The sequence below is a fragment of the Capra hircus genome, chromosome 13 (assembly GCF_001704415.2).
Source record: "Capra hircus breed San Clemente chromosome 13, ASM170441v1, whole genome shotgun sequence".
NCBI classification, from domain to species: Eukaryota; Metazoa; Chordata; class Mammalia; order Artiodactyla; family Bovidae; genus Capra; species Capra hircus.
In genome coordinates this window covers 32495352-32519378 of record NC_030820.1, presented here as the reverse complement: position 1 = coordinate 32519378, position 24027 = coordinate 32495352, and the positions used below count along the sequence as shown (strand labels likewise).

At 44.8% G+C, this 24027-nt stretch overlaps 1 protein-coding gene across 7 annotated transcripts in view; it reads right to left on the bottom strand.

The window, feature by feature from the left end:
* EPC1 (enhancer of polycomb homolog 1) overlaps window positions 1-24027 on the bottom strand; it is a 96877-nt gene that overhangs the window by 45421 nt on the left and 27429 nt on the right. For 2 of the 7 annotated variants that reach the window (XM_005687991.3, XM_018057166.1), the window contains exon 1: window positions 21292-21746. The exons of 3 other annotated variants lie outside the window; for them this stretch is intronic. In XM_005687991.3, coding sequence (XP_005688048.1) covers window positions 21292-21444 — 153 coding nt within the window. In that variant the 5' untranslated portion in view covers window positions 21445-21746. Of the gene's footprint in view, window positions 1-21291; window positions 21747-24027 lie in introns of those variants that run through there. 2 more of the 7 variants (XM_018057162.1, XM_018057164.1) reach the window with 1 other exon arrangement.

Sequence of the window (24027 nt, the reverse complement as noted above, 5' to 3'; positions counted from 1 at the left end):
TCAAAAATTTACTCTGTGTTTTCTTAAAAGAAATCCTATCTCCCACTAATACTACAAAAAAAGACATTTCAAACCTCCAGTTAATTTTTTGGGGGGGGAGGGCCACACCACAAGGTTTGTGGGATATTTAGTTCCCTGACCATGGATGGAACCCAGGTCCCCTGCTGTGGAAGCTTGGAATTTTAACCACTGGACCACCAGGGAAGTCCCACCCAAGTAATTTTTCCTGGTAGACTATCACTGTTGACAAAACAATCCTAACCTCTGAAGATAATCAAATCTCACCTGAGGACTTAAGGACTTTACACAACAAATTCAGATGCCACACTACAGCAACCAGTCAGTGACTTTTTCAGCTTTTACAACACAATGAGGTCTCGCCACACACAAAACAACAAAATACATTGTAGTCTATAAGGAAGCCTCATTCTCACAAGTAAAATCAATGTAATTCATTTCAAAGATGACCTATACTACCCACTTTGTCCCAGAATGGATATGAGATAAACTCCCTGGACATTTAAAATCTTTTAATGCTACCTGAAACAAATCTGGCTTTCTTTTTCCTACTGAAATGAAAGAAAAATACTTAACCACTTTTATTCAAGGAGGAAGGATACATGGTTGCAAATCTTGAATATACTTAACAGCACTTTCAGGTCTAATCTTAACAATTATTATCGCTTTCGCTGGTAAGAGAAAGGAAATTATATTCCTTCTTGGCAGAGGTCTTTAGTACTTATGTATTACACAAATTCTCATTATTTCATAGCAGAAAGAAATAAACTAACTAAATAAAGCTTCCAGATAATATTTAAGACAAATTCCTACAAAAATAAGTAAACCATGCTAAAAAAAGTTTGTATCACTTCAGGAGTTATGTTAAAATTGGTCAGAATGAAAGGTTGATTCCTCTACACATTATCAAGAATAAGCAGTGTACTTTCATGACCTCAACTTCAAAGAAGCAAACTGTGGCAGACATAGGTAGTCAATTTTTTTAACTCTATAAAAGGCAAAAAAGTTGGCTTAAAACTCAACACTCAGAAAACTAGGATCATGGCATCTGGTCCCATCACTTCATGGTAAACAGATGGGGAAACAGTGAAAAACTATTTTGGGGGGCTCCAAAATCACTGTAGATGGTGACTGCAGCCATGAAATTAAAAGACACTTGCTCCTTGGAAGAAAAGCTATGACAAACCTAGACAGCACATTAAAAAGCAGAGACATAACTTTGCCAACAAAGGTCCGTCTAGTCAAAGCTATGGTTTGTCCAGTGGTCATGTATGGATGTGAGAGCTGGACTGTAAAGAAAGCTGAGTGCTGAATAATTGAAGCTTCTGAACTGTGGTGTTGGAGAAGACTCTTGAGAGTCCCTTGGACTGCAAGGAGATCAAACCAGTCAATCCTAAAGGAAATCAGTCCTGAATATTCATTGGAAGGACTGATGCTGAAGCTGAAACGCCAATACTTTGGCCACCTGATGCAAAGAACCAACTGATTGGAAAAGACCCTGATGCTGGGAAAGATTGAAGGTGGGAGGAGAAAGGGATGACAGAAGATGAGATGGTTGGATAGTATCACCCATGCGATGGACATGAGTTCGAGTAGACTCCAGGAGTTGGTGATGGAGAAGGAAGCCTGGTGTGCTGCAGTCCAAAGAGTTGGACATGACTGAGCAACTGAACTGAAAAAAAGCAAATTAACTTGCCAGTAGTAAATGGCACCAGAGGACCGGTGTGCACCTGAAATTAATTAGGAATCTGTTTATTTCAATCAGAGCATGACAAGCAAACTATGCTTTCTAGTGAGATATTTGTATTATAATTTGACGAATATGGTCAAAATGCAAAACTTCCTTTTTAATAGAGTAAAGGACAGACTAGACCTTAAGCTCGGAAAAGATACAACAGGGCCAGCTGGAGTTACATCTTCTAAACAAATGTCTTCTAAACATGGAGCCAGCACACTGCCAAAAATGCAGGGAGTTATATGATGTAATCTATAATACATATCCTTTCATTTTCAAAGATGACTACTGAACGTGTAACAGCCTTTAGTTTTGGACATCAAGTCGTTTCTGGCTGCCTCCTGAGGCACACAGTATGATCATGCTTTCTGGCCCTCCTGCAGATGCTGGGGCTGGGTGACTAATTCTGGCTATTGAGTTGTGAGTCAAAGTGACTTACTCTACTTCTGGTCCAGAGGATTTAACTCCTGGTGGAAGATGCAAATTTTTCACAGCACTCCTCCCACTTGTCGCCATGTTTGAGATGTCTGCATCAGCCTGGTTCCCCAACTGACCCATCATAAAATAGGACACAAAAAAGAACTACACTTTGAAGCTGTTTGTATACACATCATAACCAGGCTATCCAGACTGATGTAAACTGGTTCCAAAAGTGGGGTACTGTTATAACATAAAGACTAAAATATGTGCTGTTAGCTTGGGAGGCTGGAAGCAGGGACACTTCTCAGAGGCTGAAAGGGGGGTGCTCCTTAGTAAACAGTACAAATATTTGGTTAAAGTCAAGATACCATAGCTTGCAAAGCAGATCATTTAGTTAATAAGCCTGTTCTAGGCTTTCCTGATGGCTCAGTGGTTATGAATCTGCCTGCCAATGCAGGAAATGGGTTTTTTTTTTCCCCTGGGCTAGGAAGATCCCCTGGAGAAGGAAATGGCAATCCACTTCAGTATTCCTGCCTGGGAAATCCCATGGACCGAAGAGCCTGGTGGGCCACAATCCACCTGGTGGGCGACAAAAGAGTTGGATTTGACTTAGCAGTTAAACAACAACTCTAAGGAAAGAGGTTAAAAAACCTGGACGTTAAAATGGTGAGTTCGCTGCTCTGGGTTTGGTATTACACAAAACAAATAAATTTAAAAACCTGACCAGTTTGTAAACAGGAATGAAAGAGAAGAGGCCAAAATTTTAAGAAATTGCAGTGTTTGAAGAGTGCTTCTCAACTCAAACAGTAAATCAAAAAATCAAGGCCCTTGATTAACAAAAAGAGGGTAAGGTTCAAAGCAAGGTAGGGCCCTGATGTGTGAAAAAGTGACAAAGTGTTAGTCGCTCAGCGGTGTCCAGCTGTTTGCAACCCCACGGACTATAGCCTGCCAGACTCCTCTGACCAGGGTATTCTCTAGATCGCCAGTTAAAACACGAATGGATTAGAGCCTCAGAGCAGAGACCTAGGTAAAACTGGACACACAGGCAATGCTTTCAGCTGAACAAAATGCTCAGAGGAGAAAGACAGAGACAGACACTAAGGACGTGGCTCTTCCAGCAAAAGCAAAAGGTTTCTGGGATTAACACTTAGGAGACGAGACACCTGTAAAGAACTGAGAGGATGGGCCATCTTGCACACCGAGCTAAACGAAACATTACAAGCCTACAAGCTGCGCTGCCAACAAGCAAGCAAAAATCAAGAGCCCAGATTAAAAATCAGAACGATTCACAAGTACAATCGGCCTCCTATGGTCCATGGGCAGGAAGCAGGCTTTGAAGAACTTTGGCCCCCAAAGGGCTTGCCTTCCAGTATCTACTTCAGAGGAGGCTGAAGCAGATCTACTTCAGGGAAGATGACAGAAAGAAAGGAAGTCTCCCCAGATGCCAATGCCAAGAGCCACACAAGCCAGCGGACTGGGAGCCCCTCTAGGAGCCTGCACTTGGCACCTAAACAAGCACATTCCCCACATACAGAGGAAGAAAAGCTTCTAAAGCCAGCTCAGTGGGACTCCAGGGATCGGGAACTGCTGTCTTTCCATTATCCAAAGGGGAGCGTTACTGTGGGGATCACGTGTCTGTTATTCCCACGTACTCTGCATGTGTGTGTGTGCGGCAGGGGGAGGGGGTGCAGACAGTCTTTTCACTCACAGACCTCCAGGCCGAGGGGAAGAACATCCAAGCCTGATCTACAGAACTGCAGGCCACCTGGAAATCCTACTCTGAGCTTTTTTGCTGGCTAGCCGGGACTTTCCAGCCAGGCTCACGGAGGAAGAGATGAGTGTATCTTGCCTGTGGGAAGGAGAGTGATCCACATCTCTGGCTGGCCAGAAGGGCAGATCTGCCAGGACTGTTGCTCGCCAAGTCTTTCTGTTCTTTGCCATCTGGTCATATGGTAGGACTGCATTTCCTGGCCACCCATACGGTTAGAAGGAGCCAGGTAACTTGTTCTGGTCAACGAGTTGTGAGTTGAGGTGACGCAGAACCTCATGTCTGGCTTCTGACCAGAGCTTGTGAATAACTGATACAAGATACGAGACCTCCCAGAGCTCTTTCCTCCAGCATGGTGTCCAGCAATATTGAGAATGGAGGCTGTCTTGTCATCTGGATCCTGGAAAGAGGGCCCAGAACAGGACCCCTAAATCAACCCAGGAGACAGTGCATAGTTAGCAGTCAATCTCTGTAATAATGGCACTGAGACTTCACAGCGCTGTGTTTATAGCACAACCTTACATATTCTGTCCGATAAATGGAGGCAACCCCTACCACCACTGAACATGAGTCAGAGGCAAGCTCACTGATCAACTAGTTCAAGTTCCTTCTACAAATGATAAACAGGGGATCTACAGTTAAGTCACAGATTTTAAGTGCCTTGCCTGGTCACACAGTAATTACACGGCAGAAGAATTTGATAGAACCATTATTTATTGTTGTTCAGTCACTAAGTTGTATCCAAACCTTTCGTGACCCCATGGACTGTAGCCCTCCAGGCTCCTTTGTCCATGGGATTTCCTAGGCAGAAATACTGGAGTGGGTTGCCAATTCCTGACCCAGGGATCAAACCAATGTCTCCTGCATTGCAGGTAGATTCTTTACCACTGAGCCACCAGGGAAGCCAGAACCATCACTATCCTCAAGTAATTCTAAATTACCATGTGAGTTATATTCCTAATCTCTAAACACAGCTCTGGATAGACTCAACTAGACACATATGAATAAGTTAGCAATATGCCAATCTATTCATTCACTCAACAAATAATGGTGGTATTAAGCTCCAACACTGAAGGTATCCTGAGTTCAGTTCAGTTCAGTCGCTAAGTCGTGTCTGACTCTTTGCGACCCCATGAATCGCAGCACGCCAGGCCTCCCTGTCCATCACCAACTCCCGGAGTTCACTCAAACTCGCGTCCATCGAGTCGGTGATACCATCCAGCGATCTCATCCTCTGTCGTTCCCTTTTCCTCCTGCCTGCAATCCCTCCCAGCATCAGAGTCTTTTCCATGAGTCAACTCTCCGCAGAGTCAGGAGCTAAAGACTAATCAAGGATCTCCATAAGTGGCCTAGAAGTTTACAAAAGGAAACTGCTGAGAATGATACTATGTAACACATAACATGTAGCATGTAACAGAACTACCCTAATGGGTAGATAGCTAAGGAAGTGACCTTGAATTTAGATCTGAGGGATCAGTGGGATTACTAAACCCATCATAAAGGAATAATGTTTCAGTACCTGGGAATAAATGAGAGTGATCCTGTGGCTGGAGTGAACTTAAAGGCTCTAGAAGGACAAAACGGAGGCAAGGACCACATTTCACAAGGCCTCAAAGATAAGCCACTTTCAGAGCAATGAAAACCCCTTACAGGGGGTTAGCAGAAAGTGACACAGTTAGATTCCAGTTTACAAAGGACCACTGGCTCAGTTAAGAATATTGGGAAGGCAGAACTGTGATCGTGGGAAAACTTTTTAGGGAGTTACTAAACTCTAGGCAAGAGATGTTAGCACCCTGAACTAGAAAGCAGCACTGAAGATGATGGGCTTTTCTGGCGGCTCAGCTGGTAAAGAATCCGCCTGCAATGCAGGAGACCCTAGTTCGATTCCTGGGTTGGGAAGATCCCCTAGAGAAGGGATAGACCACCCACTCCGGTATTCTTGGGCTTCCCTTGAGCTCAGCTGGTAACGAATCCACCTGCAATAAGGGAGACCTGGGTTCGATCCCTGGGTTGAGAAAATCCCCTGGAGAATGGGAACAGCTACCCACTCCAGTATTCCGGCCTGGAGAATTCCACAGACTATACAGTCCATGGGGTCGCAGAGTCGGACACGACTGAGTGACTTTCACTCACTTCACACTGACAGTGATAACATCAGCTATTTGGGAAATTAAACACCACTACTACAACCGGAATTTTTATTCAAGATAATTTAAACTCTTGCTAACCTATCTGACCTTTCATCCTAGTTCTCTAATTTCTCCACTCTGATTCACAATAAATTCAAACCCATTAAACTTAGTCAAATAACACCAATATGATAAGGTTAGCATAACATATCACCAACAGGCCCCAGAAACACTTTTAAAAGATACACATATTCCATTATTTCCCAAATAAGGCAGGCTAATTAGTGAAAACTTTCTAGACTAGAATCTTAGAAGTCACAGATTTTAAAAATTCAAATGTAAGATTTAATCCAGGAAAGATTTTAAATGGCTGGGTGCAGAAAAAGGGACATTATAGTTCTAAAATTGGCTTCTTGCTAGTGATAAAATGTATAAGGCATCCTCGAGAATTAAGAGTTTTAGATATGAGTAAGAATTAATAAGGTTCAACTGAAAAATTTTATAGGGGAAAAAACCTAGTCCTAAAAATAGTAAGATTAGGGAAAAAATATTAACCCTATCATTCAGACAATAATCCTATACTCTGCTCGTCTTAAAGAAACACAGAACAGGAGACTTCCCCGGTAGCGCAGTGGACAGGAGCCACCTGCCAACGCGGGGGATGCACGTGTGACCCCTGGTCCAGGAAGACCCCACACGACACAGCAACGAAGCCGCGCACCACCACTCCTGAGCCTGTGCTCCAGCGCCCACGGCAGCCACTGAAGCCTGAGGCCCTAGGGCCTGCAAGCACGGTGAAGGGGCGCCTGTGCTGGACTGCTGACCCACAGGCCTGAGCCCGCGCTCCGCGACGAGAAGCCACTGCGGCGAGGCGCGCAGGCAGCACAACCGGAGAGCAGCCTCTGCCCACCGCAGCCGGGCAGGCGCACACGCGGCGACCAAGGCCCCACGCAGCCAAGACAAGCAGACAGACAACTCAGCAAGAACGCTTCATCACTGCAGAAAGGCAGCAGGAATTTCTGAAGCACAGTCCACAAAATCACAGTATACAAGTTCAGACAATAACGTAGAACTCACAGATGTTTTAAAATGATGTACAGAAAAACACAAAGGAATCAAGGAATATATTTTTATGGAATTGATTCTATGATATTTCCTGGTATACAGAAAAGGCTTTTCTATTTTCTTGGAATTGCATTACAAAGGAAAAACTCACCGAGGCAAAAAGATTCATACAGAATTTTCACATCTAATGACAAGATATCACTATGATAGATACAAGGGAAATTCAGAGATGGTAATAAGATAACTGCTACCAAAATTTCGGTTCTCAAGACACTTTCAGATCAGAGAGAAAGAATTTTAATGTAAAAACTTTAGAGTAAAATAACTTTGATTTTTGCATGATTCTACCTATCTTTACTTCAGATAGAGGGAAGGAAAAAAGATGACTTTTCAGGAACTCAATGTTAGAAGTTGGCTCACATGGTTTTATTAGACTCTGAGTGATAACACACAAAATATCCAAAGTAAAAATAGATACACAGACTTAAAAAGATTGCTTCAGATTATGGTTTATTTACCATATGAACCATAATTTCCTTAAACAAAAAGACATGTCTGTGGACCCCATATTTAGCATACTTCATAAGCGTAAGTTTACAAATATTTGATACATCAACACAATATAAAACAAGTGCTTTTAGCAGATATTTCACAAAACTTACTTTTGGAAAGGCCAAGACAATTTCTCTGGCTTAAAATTTTGGATCATTAGAATGTCTCATGGGAGAAGGAAGTGGCAACCCACTCCAGTATTCTTGCCTAGAGAATCCCATAGACAGAGGAGCCTGGTGGGCTGCTGTCGCAGAGGCGGACATGACTGCAGCAACTTAGCATGCGTGTATGCACTGGTGAAGGAACTGGCAACCCACTCCAGTGTTCTTGCCTGGAGAATCCCAGGGATGGAGGAGCCTGGTGGGCTGCCATCTAAGGGGTCGCACAGAGTCGGACACGACCGTAGTGACTTAGCAGCAGCAGAATGTCTCATGTCCTCCTGATCTTAAGAGAAAAACACCAAAACTATAACTTAAACCCTACTTTTATCAGCCTACTCCAAAAGCTCAAAGGCAGTTAAGGTGGGTATCTGACTATCATTTTAGCATGCAAATAATCATAAAGTACCTGGATTTTTCCAGAACTATATAAATATAAATTAAAGAAATATTTGTGCCAGAGGATATTAAGTTTTTAAAATACAATATTGTTTCTTCTTTCTAGGGGCTTCAAGTGCAATGAAAGAAACATGTAAGTGAATTTGCTTTCTAAAACTCCAGGTGACATCACCTAGGAAGGGTGAGTCAAGAAGGGCTTCATAAAGTTGAATAAACATGGGGCCAGGAAAGGTATGTGGGGGTCAAGGCGCAGTGTGAGCAAACGCAGGCGTGCGGACCTCAGAGAACGTGGAGCACAGCGTCCTGAGCAGCAATCTCCACGCTGCCCTGATACACATCCCCCTGACCCCACACTGGGCCAGCGCTGGTCTGTGACCCACAGCGTGAGGCACACTGAGGGCAGTCACCTCCAGGACAAGGCGATAAGATGGCAGCTTCTTTCTGGGGCTCTCCTACCCACCTTGGCACACTTTCTTTTGGATCATCGGCTCTGGAGGAGCCAGGTGTCGGGGCCTGGGTGATGACTCAACCTCTAATAGGTTCTGCAGAGTATGAGCCAGAGCCACTTGGTAAAGTTGCTCCTAGATTCCAGACCCTCAGAAACCAAGATCAGTGTTTGCTGTTGTAAGCGGCTAAATACCGGATCAGCAGTTATGCAGCAATAGACAGCGAACACGTGTTGGTACTGAGTGTCCTCACTGAGTAACACAAATCTCCATCGTTGAAATGGTCTGGCATCAGACCATGGTCTTCGAGGACAGTGTTAGTGAAGAAGCTGCTAATAAAAGGCTCACGGGGTTCCACAAGGTGAGGTGAACGTCCCTAGAAACCAGGTGACTTGGCTAGGAGGTTTCCACCAGAGAGCTCAGAGTGCTGCCTTGTCCTCCTGCTACGTACAGCTGGGAAAAGAGAGAGAGGAGAGAGAGACTAAATGAAGAACAGTTAAGAGCGAGCCAGGAGTTGACGGTTTCAGACTGCAAACAGTGCTCCTACTCAGAAATGGATCCTGAGTCAAGATCAAATGCCAGGCACTGACAGAAAAATATGCTCTAAAAACTACAATGAGGGAGCGACTATAAAATATTTTGTTAAGACCTCAGAAAGATCAAAGATGGTGTCTTAGAGTACCATTTGGGCCAGACAAAACACTGCTAAACAGAACTGTGAGCTTCAAAGATTCCTCCTCAATCGAACAAGGCTTTTAGGAAGCTTAAGGATGTTTTCTCGCAGCAGGAGCTCAAGGCAGAAAAAGGCTTATCACAGAGAAGTTCATGGGTGCGGCTTTCAGTCAATGGAACAGGCTCCAGTGAAATTCATATAAGATCCACAAAAGTTTTTAAAATAATTATAAACACAGAAACATTACCAGTTGACTTAATGGAAACGAGACAATACAAAATGAAAAAAGGTCATTAAGAGTCCTAAAATTTTGGCAGGCAGCAAGTTAAGAAAACTCAGTAGCAAACAAACATGTTTTACCTTCAGGATAAACAAAGGGTGAACCAAATGCCCCAAGGGCAAAACTGAGAGCATGAATCATCAAGGAATTACCATCATTTGCCTGACTGGATTTTAACAATGCTGAGGATCAGAGCCTCCTGGTGCCTACCAGCCCCGCCCTCTGCCTCCCCTTGAATAGGGACATTTTGTACCCCAAGTCTGACCCAATACTGTATATTGGTGGTGGCAGAGGGCGGGGAGCAGATACCTCGTCAGCAGCACAGGTTGAGAGGGATCTGTACTCGAGACACTGACAGTATTACATGTGGGAAGCTCAGCGGCACCTGGAGCCAATCTGGGTGAGACCCCTCTGCTGTAATGGGACGAGACTTCGGGGGCGCTGGGAGCAGTAACTTTCTGCATGTGGTCAGTGTGGCAGCCAGCCTCCAAGGGCCCCCGCCTACACTTTCCAGGCTTGGTTCTGTGACCAACAGCATGAGACACGAGTGAAGGTGTGTAACTTCCAAAGCTAAGTCACAGAAGACTGTGCTCTCTCTCGGGTCCCCTCTCTCCGTGGGAAGCCTGCTACAGCCCTGATCAACAGCTTTACTGGGACTCTATGAAAGGCCAGCACCTACATGAGCTGCTCCTAAGATTCCCAGTCCGCAGACGCTGTTAAACAGTCTGGAAGTAATCTGTTACGCAGCAATAACTAACTACTTCAGGGCTGAAGGAGGGGAAAGGACTGGAAATGTAGACAGTGGTCAGAACACGCAGGGCCCAGGGAACTCCACTAAGAGGTTTCTGCATCTTATTCTATCAGAAAAAGGAGCAATTTAAGAATTTTAGACAGTGAAATGACAACCAGACTCACATTTAAAAACACCACCTTGACAACTTTCAGGGGGTGTAAATTTGAAAACTAGAGTAGGGAGACCAGTTAAAGAGCAATTACAAACCTTCAGAATCAAAAGACATCCTAATCTTTTAACAGATTTTCTTAGATTCAAACGCATGGATGTACGTAAAGGAGCCTCAAGAACTGAAAAATCTGTGGAGCACAGACAACTACACACAGTATCCTATGACAAACCATGATGGAAAAGAATATATTAAAAACAGAATGTGTGTGTATATACATACAAAACTGAGTCACTTTGCTGTACAGCAGAAATGAACACAACACTGTAAATCAATGATGCTTCAATAAAGAACTGATAAAAAATAAAATGTCAAAACATTTTCAAAAAAGAACCACAAGCATCTCCATGACTTTCCAGAATGTTCTGAGGGTGAGCAAATGGCAGTGTTGAGAAGCACTGCAGAGGAGGGAGCGTTCTCAGACATTTAGTAACACCAGTTAAGGCCCATCTCCTGCACTGTGAGACAAGTGTGCTGAACAAAAGAACTGTTTTTCAGATATTTTTACACAACCGTGCAGCAAGAGTGACAGGCCTCGAAGTTCATCAAGCCACCGGCGTCTACCTAGAGGGACAACCCCCTCCTTTGGGCTCTAACTCCATCTCTAGCTGCAGGGTATTTTTAAAACAATATTTATTGACGGTACTGGGTCTTAGTTGCAGCACATGAGACTGTTGGCTGTGGCACGCAGGATCTATCCATACTTCCCTGACTAGGCTGGCACCTGGGCCCCCTGCTTTGGGAGTGCAGTCTTAGCCACTGGACCACCAGGGAAGTCCCTGCAGGAAGGCATTTTGTGCACCTGATGTTGGCTGGATAAAGCCCATCATTGCTCACATCCATTACCAACCGAGTTCAAGACTTAACAGCATCACTAGCTCTTACCACCATTTTCAGCTAATGTCCCCTAATCTAACTCAATCTTCCCCACACTCCCAAACTCTTCTGCTGTTCTCTAGAATTAAGATTTATCGGTAGGTAAACGCTTCACAGTTTCAGGTTCTTTCAACTTTCCCTCCTCTTCTCACCCTATTTTGAGGCTGGAGCCCTTCCAAGAAGCTGCTTATCTCCCCATGTCCCACACACGCATAGACAGGTAAAGGTCCTCCTTGCTTCCCATTGCCTCTTGGCTGTCCTTCCAGAAACCGTAACCCCTCAGATGTTCACACCATCACTCCTTCTTCCCAGAGTGGCCGCACCCACCCTGTTGCTGTCACAGAGCTCATGGTCTTCCTCTCAACCACCCCACCTCGGGCATCATCCTTAGTGATGGATGATACACCTCCTATCATGACCCTCTCACTCGCACTGACTTACTTTTCCTCTATGCCCTCTCAGTCCCCGCTCCCGTGGTTACCTCTACACCTGCCTTAACCAGTAACTGGGATACCTCTAAAATCTAAGTTCAAGCATTTCACTCTAACTGCCACCCTGCTGACTTAAGCCTCACTCATTCCAGAACGCCTCCTCCCAACAACGCTGTTGCAGGGCAGCCTGCGCTTCCCCTAGCCTGCACCAGCTCCCTGAAGTCTTCTTCCCTCATTACCCAGTTCAGACCACAGGTCTATCGTGCTCATCTATCTCACATAGGTTAAGTTAATCTCCTCATCCCCCTTTTCCCCTCCTTTGTACTTGGTGGGCAAACCTCAACTGCACAAGAACCTTATTACACACCTACTTTAGTCTTGAACTCGAGTTGAATATCTGAATTCATATGCCCAAGTGAGTGGACTGGTCTCAATTTAAATGATCACAAATACTGAGCCCCAGCTGATTCATCACATCTTGTTACATTTCTCTAGTAAGTGAGCATCTCACACTCACCTTTGTCTCGCAGGCTCCCACACTCTGAGGTGATGACCTCACCTCATACATCATAAAGAAAAAAGAACCAGAGGAAACACACCCCCATCCTCCCCCTGTCAGTGCTCAAACCTGCGTACCGTATCCTTTCTTACTTCTAAAAAGGAAAATACTTCTGCTCTAATCAGTGACCAATCCCTCCAAGAAATTAATCCAGGGAAAGATAGCAACCAGTTTTTATGAATAAAGCCCTTGAGGAGAAGAGGAAATAGGATTATCTTATTCTTTTCAAAGACATCAGTCCAACTAGTATATTAGTTCTAATAACTTATTTATAATAGCTGTTTTAACATTTTTGTTTACTAATTCTATTACCTGGGTTATTTCTACGTCTCTTTTTGTTGATAACGCTTCCTTAGTTGTTAGCTAGCTTTTCCAGCTTCTCTGCATCTCTGATTTTCTTTTTAATGGACACCAAACATTAGTTTTATGCTGTAGGACCTTCTAGTATCCCTTTAAGCACTGTGGGGCTTTCTTCTGGGACACAGCTATCTGAAATTAGTTGGCTCTTTTTGAGGACAGTGTTTGGTCTTTATTAGGGTGAGCCCAGAACAGTTTACTCTAGAATAGCCCTCTGGGAACTTGTATCGGATGCCCTCTGCATTAGATCTTTCCACTCTGGTCGGCGAGGACCCAACTTCCTGCCCAATGTGAGGTCCCGGGAACGTCCCTCCTCCCTTCCAGCTGTTTCCCCGAAGACAGGCTCAGATCACTTTTCAGCTGGAGAGCCCAGGGACCTCTCTGTAGACCTCTTCCTGTGGCCTGGGAACTCTTGAGGGAGTGGCCGGTGCAATGGAGGACTCAGCTTTGCTTCCCTGGTTTCTGTCCACTGTAACTTTGGAACGCATTAAAAAAAAAAATCATTTGTTGATTTCCCTATGCTCTCCCCAGCCATTTCTTCAGCTCCTCTCATAGCAGAACTATTCCAAGGAGTCATCCAAACTTGCACCGACCCTTTATCTTACAGTATTTCTTCTGTCCCAATCACGATTTCCTTCCCACCACACTATCAAGATAGGCCAACGGCACGCATCAGGTTGGACGGCCACCTTCCCTCACTCATCTGCCCAGGGGCCACAGCTGCCACATGCCCTGCCCTCTTGAGACAGCTCTAGACTCACTTTCCTCCTAATCCTCTAAGAGCTTCTCCTCTGTCTGAGGCTCGATGCAGTTTTAAGACACACCCACATCCCAAAGGCTTTCAGACTGATAGTACAGCCCATGATGTCTGAATCGCACCTGCAGTGCAGACTGTTCTAAAGCATTACATTCTTGCACAGGCAACTAAATACAAAGAAGAGGCACTGCAAACTGAGTAACTCCATCCTTCACAAACCCTCCCTCTTGCATTTTTCCCTCCGTCAGTAAGCCACCTAATCACCCATCCACCCAGCTGCTCAAGGTAAAAATCAGCGATTACGACAGAGAATGAGAGGGTTGGATGGCATCACCGACTCAATGGACAAGAGTCTGAGTAAACTCCGGGAGTTGGCGATGGACAGGGAGGCCTGGCGTGCTGCAGTCCATGGGGCTGCAAAGAGTGGACACGACTGAGTGACTGAACTGAACTGAATCCTTGATTCTCTTTCTCCCTCTAGTATGTTCTGATCTGTCAGCCAAGAGCTGCTGGTTCTACCTTCAAAATGTGCCTCTAGTCCACCCACGCCTCCTCTTCCCTACCACCACCTAGGTCAGAGCCACTCCTGCCCAGTACGACTCATTCTGCACACCACAGTGACAATAACCTTGAAAAACAGAATTCAGATCATGTCCTCTCTTGTCTGAAACTCCAGGCTTATTACTTCATTTCAAAACAATCCAAACTCCGTGGGAAGTGAAGTGAAGTCGCTCAGTCGTGTCCGACTCTTAGCGACCCCATGGACTGTAGCCTACCAAGCTCCTCCGTCCATGTGATTTTCCAGGCAAGAGTACTGGAGTGGGTTGCCATTGCCTTCTCCAGAGGATCTTCCCCACCCAGGGATTGAACCCAGGTCTCCTGCATGTAGGCAGATGCTTTACCGTCTGAGCCACCAGGGAAGTACAGTCGCCTGTAACAACTCACCAGAAATGGGCCCGACTGCCTCTGGGCCCTTCGCTCACACTCCTCGATCCTCTCCACATTGCCCCGGCCACACTGGCCGTGTGCGCCCTGTGCCTCAGGTCTGCCTGGAATGTTCTCCTTCAGATCTTCAGAGGGCTGGCTCCTCCCTCATCAAGTTTCAGGGCCCATTCTTTGACCCTCTCACACACAGAATTCTCCTCCTTCCACCAGAAACTCTGTGCTGTCTTGATCCACTGCCACGTGTATTCATTTGCTCTTTGTCTGTGTCTTCCCATTAGAATTCAATCATTCAATTAAACAAAGACCGGACACTTACTATGTGCCAGGCACGATTTCAGGTGCTGAAAATACACCTATGAATAAAGCAGACACAAAGTCCCACCCTCACAGAGCCTGCATGCTAGAACACAAGATCCATGAGAAAGAGAACTGTTTGTTCACTGTCGGATCCACAGGACCTGTAACAGTCCTGGGCTCACTGCAGTGCACAATAAATATTCGCACTCTGAAAAGTAAATGAAAATGGACTTATCTGTATTTTCTTAAGTCTTTCCCTTTCAGACTCTATTACTCTATAGTAATTACTTTTACAGTAAAAGCATGAATTTGAAACCCTCAATACAAAATTATGCCTCTAATTTCAAATTCTCATAACAGTAAAAATGTTCTACACTCACTTATATTTTTAAAGTCCTTTAAAACACAAGCTTTCTAAACTGGAACTAATTACCCATGTACCCAGACTACTTTTACTTCTGTGTAAACTGTTTATGTGTGCAAATGAAGCCATCAACTAATTTAAAAAATTAATGATTATTATAAAATACATATGGAAACGGATCTAGTGCAGGGATAATATAATATACCCATTATCACAGAAAATTATCAGAACCCTACTTCATCCTGCAGTTAAGAAAACCCAGGTGCACGAGAGCACACAAACTCAAGTGTACGTATACACACACGGGCACACAGCTGGAAGTGGGGTGAGGGCTTAGGTCTAATAACTCCCAGTCTGATGCTTTCTCCAATTAATAATTACCTAAACTTAAAGACACAGCTTTCTACACCTACATCATACAACTCTCACATCTACACTAGACAATTCTAAAAACAAAGGACTGTACAAATGTAAGTGGTTTTGAACAGCAACAGAAAGCAAGGCCACCCTGAGTGTTCAATCAGTATTTGGTAACAATGCAGTGTGTGTTTATAGCATCCTCACATACACCATCGGACACTCCTGAGAGCCACCTCCCTCATAAGTAGGTCAGGAGAGGCTGGCACATGAAGAGACTGAAATTCATCCTGTAAGGTTAAGCGACTTGTCAAAGGCCACAAATGTCAAAGTGCATCTTTCTCAGAGGATATACAACTGGTACTTGTGATTCTATGATAATCAAAACAATTCATCCCAGTATAGAAAAAGATCTGAACCTATATTAAATCATCCAAAGAACACTTTCAACCTCAGCTTATCTTTCCCCTGGACTTATTCTTAAGCCTGCATCGTTATTTCTTAAGCCAGTACTTGCTATACTGAAGGAAATTCAACCAAAATGATTTGCTTTAATAATCTGTTGCAAAATTCCCAAACTCTCACCATGCATATCCAAAGCTGAATCAACTGTTTAACGATAACCTCTATAACAACACATAAATGAAGGGCTTTATCTTTTAAAGAACTGATTATATCTCTATTAATTAAAGAGAAATCTGAGATTATGGGTCACAGTAGATTTATTAACTATGAATTTGTTTTTGGTTTTCATCTACCTACAGTGAGGCTGGTGGATGAAATACAATTCATATATTTAAAGGTGCAAAGTTGGGTATCTGCTCTGTTTAAAATGCTGCAATTTCTCAAAATCATTACCTACAGTCACAGTCCTTAATAAACTTGATCAAGATAACTCCAAGTAAATCACTGAAAGTAGTTCAAATAAGTTGTCTAAAGCATCTGAATCACTTGTTTTCCTGATGATGTCCCCCTAAATTGATTTATCCAGTTGTTGCAATATATTAATATAAGTCACATCTTAGGGGTTCAAAAGCTTACTTTAAAAGACACAATCTAGTTCAGCCTGCATATTTCATCCTTTCAATACTGCACTTAGAGACTCAGAATTCATTTCATTCGTAAGTTACAACACGAAATTCTCATTTCCTTGTGGGTTGTCTTCTTTTAAGAAACAGAATCACAAACCACACTACCATTCCATGATATAAAACATTATCCTCTGCTTTAAAATTATGTTTTAACCAACTGCTGGTAACGAATACCCTTTTCAGAAAAACTGAATCACAAAGCCAAGAATCCACACCTTCATATATATCAAATAGAACTCTTGCCATTACATACATATACACCCTCTAATACCTTACCCTTACTACTACTACAGACTGTGATGTAGTAAAACCTAATTTGTTTTAGATAAAATATTAGAAATGGCTAGTTTAATATTTAATCTTGGCCACAAATTTATGAACCTGATTGTTATTCCTTATTTACAAGATTTAAGCTCTCCTTTAGTTAGCTGGTACTTTTAATTGCTGTTGATTAACAGAAAAGGTAATAGTTCTGTATAAACTTCACTACAGGTCACAAGCACCCACCAAACACCATTAGACGCATAAGCCCATTAGTTTTCAGTCTTGTTTTGTGAGAAAATGAAGTCTGATTACAAATGATACTAATCCAAAATCCTAAATATCAAACTGCACACTGAAAACAAGAGCTAATATTAACACTTTAGGCACCAGGCCTGACAGTTTTCAAGAGGCTCCTTTTGAAGGTAAGAGTCCTCAATCCTCCTATGTTGCTGATTCAAAACTACCTTGGGCAGGACAGAAAGCTGAAACTAGACTTTATTACTGCTTCTCAGTTATCTTTGATTTTAACTGATTATTTGCTATTTAATAGAAAAACCCCAAATATTCTCAATTCCTTTCTAATTCAAACTAGCTGTAAATATTAAGCTTTGCTTCTAGTGCAATTGAGATTTCACATATTTCTTTTCACTTCCAATGCAGTGCACAGAATAAAGGAATCTAGACTCAGGACTAAGAAATTTTGGTTTTCAAAATTTTAAAGGAAAATAGGATTCTTAGTTTATTTTAAAAAATGAGGAATCAAATTTTTAAACTTATCACAGTGATTTAAGTTTGTTTTCATAAAACAGAAAAACTATAGATTTTTTAATAAAGTTTTGAAAATGTAGTGCTTGACTACTTTTCCTCTTAAGAAGGATATGTACCTATGCCCAATTTAACCCCTAATTAAAAACAAAAAAATACCTACCTGGCTACTTCATAAACTTGGTTTTAATAACATTGTATACTGGGCCAGTAAGAACAGTTTGAAGAAAGAAAAGATAGGTGTCTGAGACTATTTTGTCTGGTGAGAACCTTACTAAAACTAAGTGTTGGCCTGTGACGGCTGGATCCTACTTCTAACAGTCCCAAAGGTGGTTGTGTAGGACAGTAACAAGGCGAGATCACTGTTAACATCTTAACTACATCACACACCTCACCAGAACCAGTCTTGGTGACAGAAGAGAGTTTAAGCCTCCACCCTTACAGTAAGAGCCGAGTCTGGCATCCCAATGGGGAAAAAAGCAAAACCCCTAGAGGAGCCAAGCAGCCCCACTGTGCTGAGCACCACTCTAAGCCTCCTTTTCAGAATGTCCTTTCCGAAACGAGCAGGACCGATAAAGGAGAATTTTAGCAATGGAAAGCTCCAGTTTGAACCAAAATAAGTCAGCTTTTAATGAAAACGTTCGATAGTACTGATACCTTGGAAAAACTATCCTTTTATTTAAAGGTAAAGCCATAGCACTAAGTAGTATACAACATTTCTTACTTAGAAGATGATAAACTTAAAATGCTAAAAAAATTACAGTGGTGCAACCTCTGGCCCTGCTATTTAAATTTTTGTCCCTTTTAACCGCAAAGAGACTTATTTCATATTTAGAGCTGACAGTCTATTGATTTCCTATTGTTTGAAAATTACTTGTTATTCATTAAACCAAAGCCCTTCTCAACTGTTACTTTTTGATGTAGCAAGTTACAAGGTATCACATTATACCAGTTCAGACAATAAATCTCTAGCATCTATGATTCAGTCTACTCCATTAATTCACTACAATCTGTAATTATTTCTCAATCTTCATAAAAAAAAAAGGACTTAACTAAGTTCTAAAGTTGAGCAAAATTCATGTTTGGATGGGACCTTCTACTTAAAAGTTGTTTTTTAAAAACTAAGAGATATGCCTAATTAAGGCAGTGCATTCAGCTTATAATATAAAAATTAAATGAAAGTGTTATTTTCTGTTTAGACCTAGCATTTCCGTCACATTTACCACAGAAACAAAATACGCTAACAATTACCAGGTATGGTCCACACAATTTTCATAAGGTGACACACACACACGAAACTATTGTCATCTAATCCTGTCCCATCTTTCGTGATCAACTCCTGACCCTAACTAACGTGTCAAGCAGAAGCAGACGTTTGTTTTAAACTTTCGTCTTTATAAGAAGCATATCCTTCTTTAGCGAATTATCAAAAGGACTGTTTTTCTAAGGCTAACTCAATATTCAGTTACCTTTATTTGTGCTTAGTATACGTTCTCAACATCAACATGCTACTTTTAATACTGTGATTTGAGCTGCACAGCCTCCTCTGGCCAGTATGAACCACAGGACTGGAGAGCAGCTGTTCCACCTGGGACTGTTTACATTCCTCTCTTCAGTATTTATTCCTGAGGTCTCCGTTTCACTGGTCATAGTTTTGGTTGGATGTGAAGTGAAACAAATTCTAAACGGATGATAGGAGAAGGTAGTCTGAGGGGGAAAAAAATCCCCTGAAAAATAGGGACTCTACATGTTAGAAAATAACAAACGTCAAAATTCTTTCAGTGAATGAAAATTATCTGTAAAAATGTAGTAAGCCTTGGTACTCCAGCTGGGTTCAGCTCTGATCTTAGGCTGTGGCTCCTGAGACAGCCCGAAGTGTTCAAAGGAGCCAGACTTCAGTATGTTTCTAAGGTGTACTGTGTAGTGCTGTTTTTATCAAAGCTCTGCAGCTCCTTGGGGGCAAAACAATAGCCACAACTTAATTTCCAGGTCAGTCTTAACACTGACACCCCCATCTTGAAAGCATTATTTGTAAAACTTAAGAAACAAAAATAAAACCAAAAGACAAGATTCTGCAGTCACAAGTACTTTAATTTTTAAAAACAAATCACTTATTTAAAAATAAACAAACGGCACCATTCTACTCTCAAAGTTGGTAACAAGTAAAAGAAATTAGGAGATTCTGTCTCATAGGTAACGTGCTCGGAGTCAGGACTAGACAATCTCAACTACTACACACGCTAAAGACACTACTCTCCGAAGGAAGAGTCAACTGTCACAACTTTTTGACTTTAAAAGGTTGAACAACCCAAACAGTTTCAACAGCTTTATTTTCAAAATCAACAGTACAGAGCAAAATTTCTACATTAAAAAAATTCCGTACAGTACCAAATAGAGGTATTACAGTATAGTTTTCCACCACAAAATTGTAGTACCAATCCAGCGACTCCTCGACTTCTTGAACTGTCAACACACTGCGCCCTGTTTAAGTGGCTGTACCTGAAAACCAAGGTATGCAATTCCTTAGACGGCATCGAATGACACCGACAAGGATCTGGGGGAAACGAGACGAAGTCTTGTGTCTGAGCCCAACTTCCACGACCAAGGACAGCCACAGCTACGACACAGTGTCTGTAAGCTGTCAACATTTAAACACTGAAGCCCCCCCAAGGAAAACATCTCCTGGTTAAGAGTTCACTCCACTTGAGTTCGGTGATGGATAAGAACGAACCCTTTTTCTAAACGGAGATCTGTTAACATCTACTTAGACTGGGTCTTGTCTCCCGTAGGTTGAGAAACCAGCAATCAGGCGAACTTAGATTTTTATTAGGAAAAGAAATAATAAAGTTACACAGGCTTTAGAAGAGCCACGGAGTTCCCTTCAAAATCTGCAACATGTTCTCAAGGATCAAAGAAAAAGTCAGGAGGAGCAGGAGTTGACAACCCTCCGATTAAGTAGGACTCGGAGGAATGGATGCAAAAGTCCCAGAAAGAGGACGTAGGACGCAGGTCGGCTCTGGGCTGCTCGCCGGCCTCGACCTTCCGCTGCAGGACGCCCGCCACCCCGCCCGGCCTCTCGGCGGGTCCACGTGGGCCGCGCAGCCCCGCCAGCCTGGGGGCCGCCGAGAGAGCACCGCCACCCGAGCGCCCGGAACCTGCGCTCCCGGCGCCGGCGGCGCGCGAAGGCCGAGCCGGCCCCAGAGCGCCACCCAGCGGCCCGCCGAGAGGCCTGCAGGCAGGGCCTCCGCGGCCCGGCCGCCGCACCCCCCGCCGCCCGCCCGCTCCCTCTCCGGATGCACAAGGCCCAGCCCAAGCGCTCCGACCACAAAATGGCTGCCGGCAGCCTCGTCACGTGACCCCTTTGTGCCTTTCGGGCGCCCGAACTCCGCGGGCCCCGCGTCCGAGGGGCCAGGGTCGGCGGGTGGCCCGAGAGGAGGCCTCGCCGGGCCGCGGCGGCCGGGGGGCGAGGCCGGGGGCCCCAGGGTAAAGGCCCGGCCGGCGACGGGAGTCGGCGGCGGAGAGAAGATGGCGGCCATTTTGTGTGGGTCTGCGCTCCGCCGCCGCCGCAGGCAGCGGAGGGAGCGGGGCCCGGCGGCGGGTCGGACAGGGGAGTTAACACGTACCGACTCCTCTTCCTTCTCCATTCCGGTGGGCATCTGCGGCACGGCCCGGTTTATCGAGGCGTATTCGTGCAGGTCGGGCAGATCCTCACAGCGGAAAACCGGCAGCGGCTTCGAGGCGTCTAGCGCCCGCGCCCGAAACGACAGTTTACTCATCTCAGGCGCAGCAGATACCTCTCCGCTCTGGGGAAACGGCCCCGGCCAGCGGGATCATGGAGAACCGGGGGTTCGGTCCCCACTCGCCCACCGCTGCCGGGGACTGGAGGGGCGGAGCGCGGAGCCCGCCGTCCGGGCACTCAGAGCCGCCTGGAGGTGGGAGGCCGAGACGCTCCGCTCCTCTCTCGCTCGCTCTCCTCAATACGCCATGGCCAACATGGCGGACATTAAAACTCCACTGTGCGCTCTTCAGCCAACCCCAGCCATTCCCCACACTGCATCGCGCAGCGGCGCGGGCACGCGGGGGGGGGGGGCCGCGGGCTCGAGGCCGGGCGCCGGCACGGAGCGCGCGTCCCGCCAACCCCCGGCGCCCGGCCCCGCTCCCCCACGCCCGGCGGCTCGGCCCCCGCCCCCGCGGTCGCGGGCGGACCGGCCGGGTCTGGGCGGCGCGCGGGGCACTCGGACGCCGGGGACCACGGCCGGCCTCCCGCCCTGCGCGCCCGCCGTCCCGCGCTCGCTCCCGCCGGCGCCGTTGGCTGACAGGCGAGGGTGCAGCGAAGCTACAGCACCCCCTCGGCGCGGCGGCGGCCCCGGGCACCTGTCAGCGCTGGCGGCCGGGCCCTGGGTGAGGGAGCGGGCGCCCCCAGCCCCGGCCGGCGCGGCGTCTCAAGTTTTATAACGAAACTACAGACGCCATTCGGGTCGGGATGCTACTTTGAGTGAACTTTTTAACCGGCCATTATCTTTACGTGTAAGGAAACTCTGGACGGTATTTGCTCGTCTCCGCTTGGATCCTGGGTCAGTTCCCATCATTGCGCTCAGTGTAAACAAGAGGCGTCCTACGTTTGCTCCAACTAGGTTTTGGTGGTTTTATTTATTTTTTCATCCTGCATTTTTATCGACCCACAGTCAAGTTTATTGTCATCGAAGCAAAGGGAATAATAATTATCGGGCACCGTAACCCTTTACGGAAAAAATATAAAAGCAAGACCTAGTTCACATTTTGAGAGCCGGATGATTTTTCTGCACTGGAAGAAAATGTTGCTTCAGCGTAACCATGGGTTGACACTTATTTTTACCTTTCCCTTATTTAACCATGGGTTGACACTTGTCCTCTAAAAAACTTTTTACAATTATTTGAAGACTTATAGCACTCCTGCCAACCGCCCCCCCCAAATGGTTTTTTAGAAAGAAAAACTATTAGATGAGTATTTAGATGGATATGATGGCTACCATGTGGTTTATATTACACACGAAAATGAGTATCCAGAGAGCCCTCTCCAGCAGAATATTTTAAAAACCCGAAAGACTGTTGCGGTGGATTTAATAGGTTTGGCAGCAAAATTTCAAATATTCACCGAGATCCAAAAATGCTCTGTACCTCCGCTTTTCTCCCCAGGGGACACATAATAAAAATAATCACTTCTTAAATAATGGGTTGGATGGGAACTGTTATTAGCTTAAGGCACAGAAGCAAGGTGTTATCTTTCAGTCTGGTTTAGCTACCACCCAGATGGGGTGGGGAGAAGGAAAGGAGAAAACGGGATTGCAGTTCTCCAAAATTATCATCAAACTCAAATACTGACAGCTCACTTCTGTGTAGCAGACATTCACCTACAAGTCCTGTACTAAGAGGATGCATTGACTGACTCAACCAGCAAACGTTTTTTTGAGACCTCAGGGGCCCTCTGAGTACCTGCTAATTATTCAGGGGCTTCCCTGATGGCTCAGTGGTAAAGAACCAAGGTGCCAATGCACGGGACTTGGGTTGGATCCCTGGGTGGGGAAGATCCCCCCAAGAAGGAAAAGTCAACCCATTCCAGTATTCTTGCCTCAGAAAAACCATGGACAGAGGAGCCTGGCAGGCTACAGTCCACTGGGGTCTCAAAAAAAATGGACAAGACTTAGTGACGAAACAACAACAACAGACAGTTACTCAGTACCCACCGGACTCCCAGAGGAGCTTACGTGGTTGGAGCAGGACTCGTAGACGGAAACTGCCACACCTGAAGTAAGTGTGAGGATGAAAGCTCAGGCTATTTGGGACCAGGCAGCAGTGGCACCCAATCCATGGGGAGCGGCTCTAATGAAAACATTTGGGAAGGATTTTTGGAGGAGGTAATATCAGGGTGAAAACTATGTAGGTTAAGTATGGGTCAAGGGTTGCAAAAAAGAAGAGAAGAAAGGTATCTTGGGCCAGGTGAACAGTTCATGGGAAGACCCAGAGCCCTGGGAGGGTGTGTCACACTCAGGGATCCTCACCACACCATGGACCATGACAGCTACTTAGCCACGTTTAACAATTCTGAAAATACTGGCTGAATATCTGTATGGTAGGTCTCGCCAGGCTACATATTGTATTTCTGAAAATCCTTGCAGAATTCAGTTGATTTAGGAACCTAGAACTAAAATAGTCTTAAGTCATGACTGAAGCACCAAGAAAATGAATATATATAATACATATATATATATGACCTTCACTAAAACAAGTCTATAGGGACTCCCTGGTGGTCCAGAGGCTAAGACTCCATGCTCCCAATGCAGGGGGCCAGGGTTCGATCCCTGATCAGGGAACTAGATCCT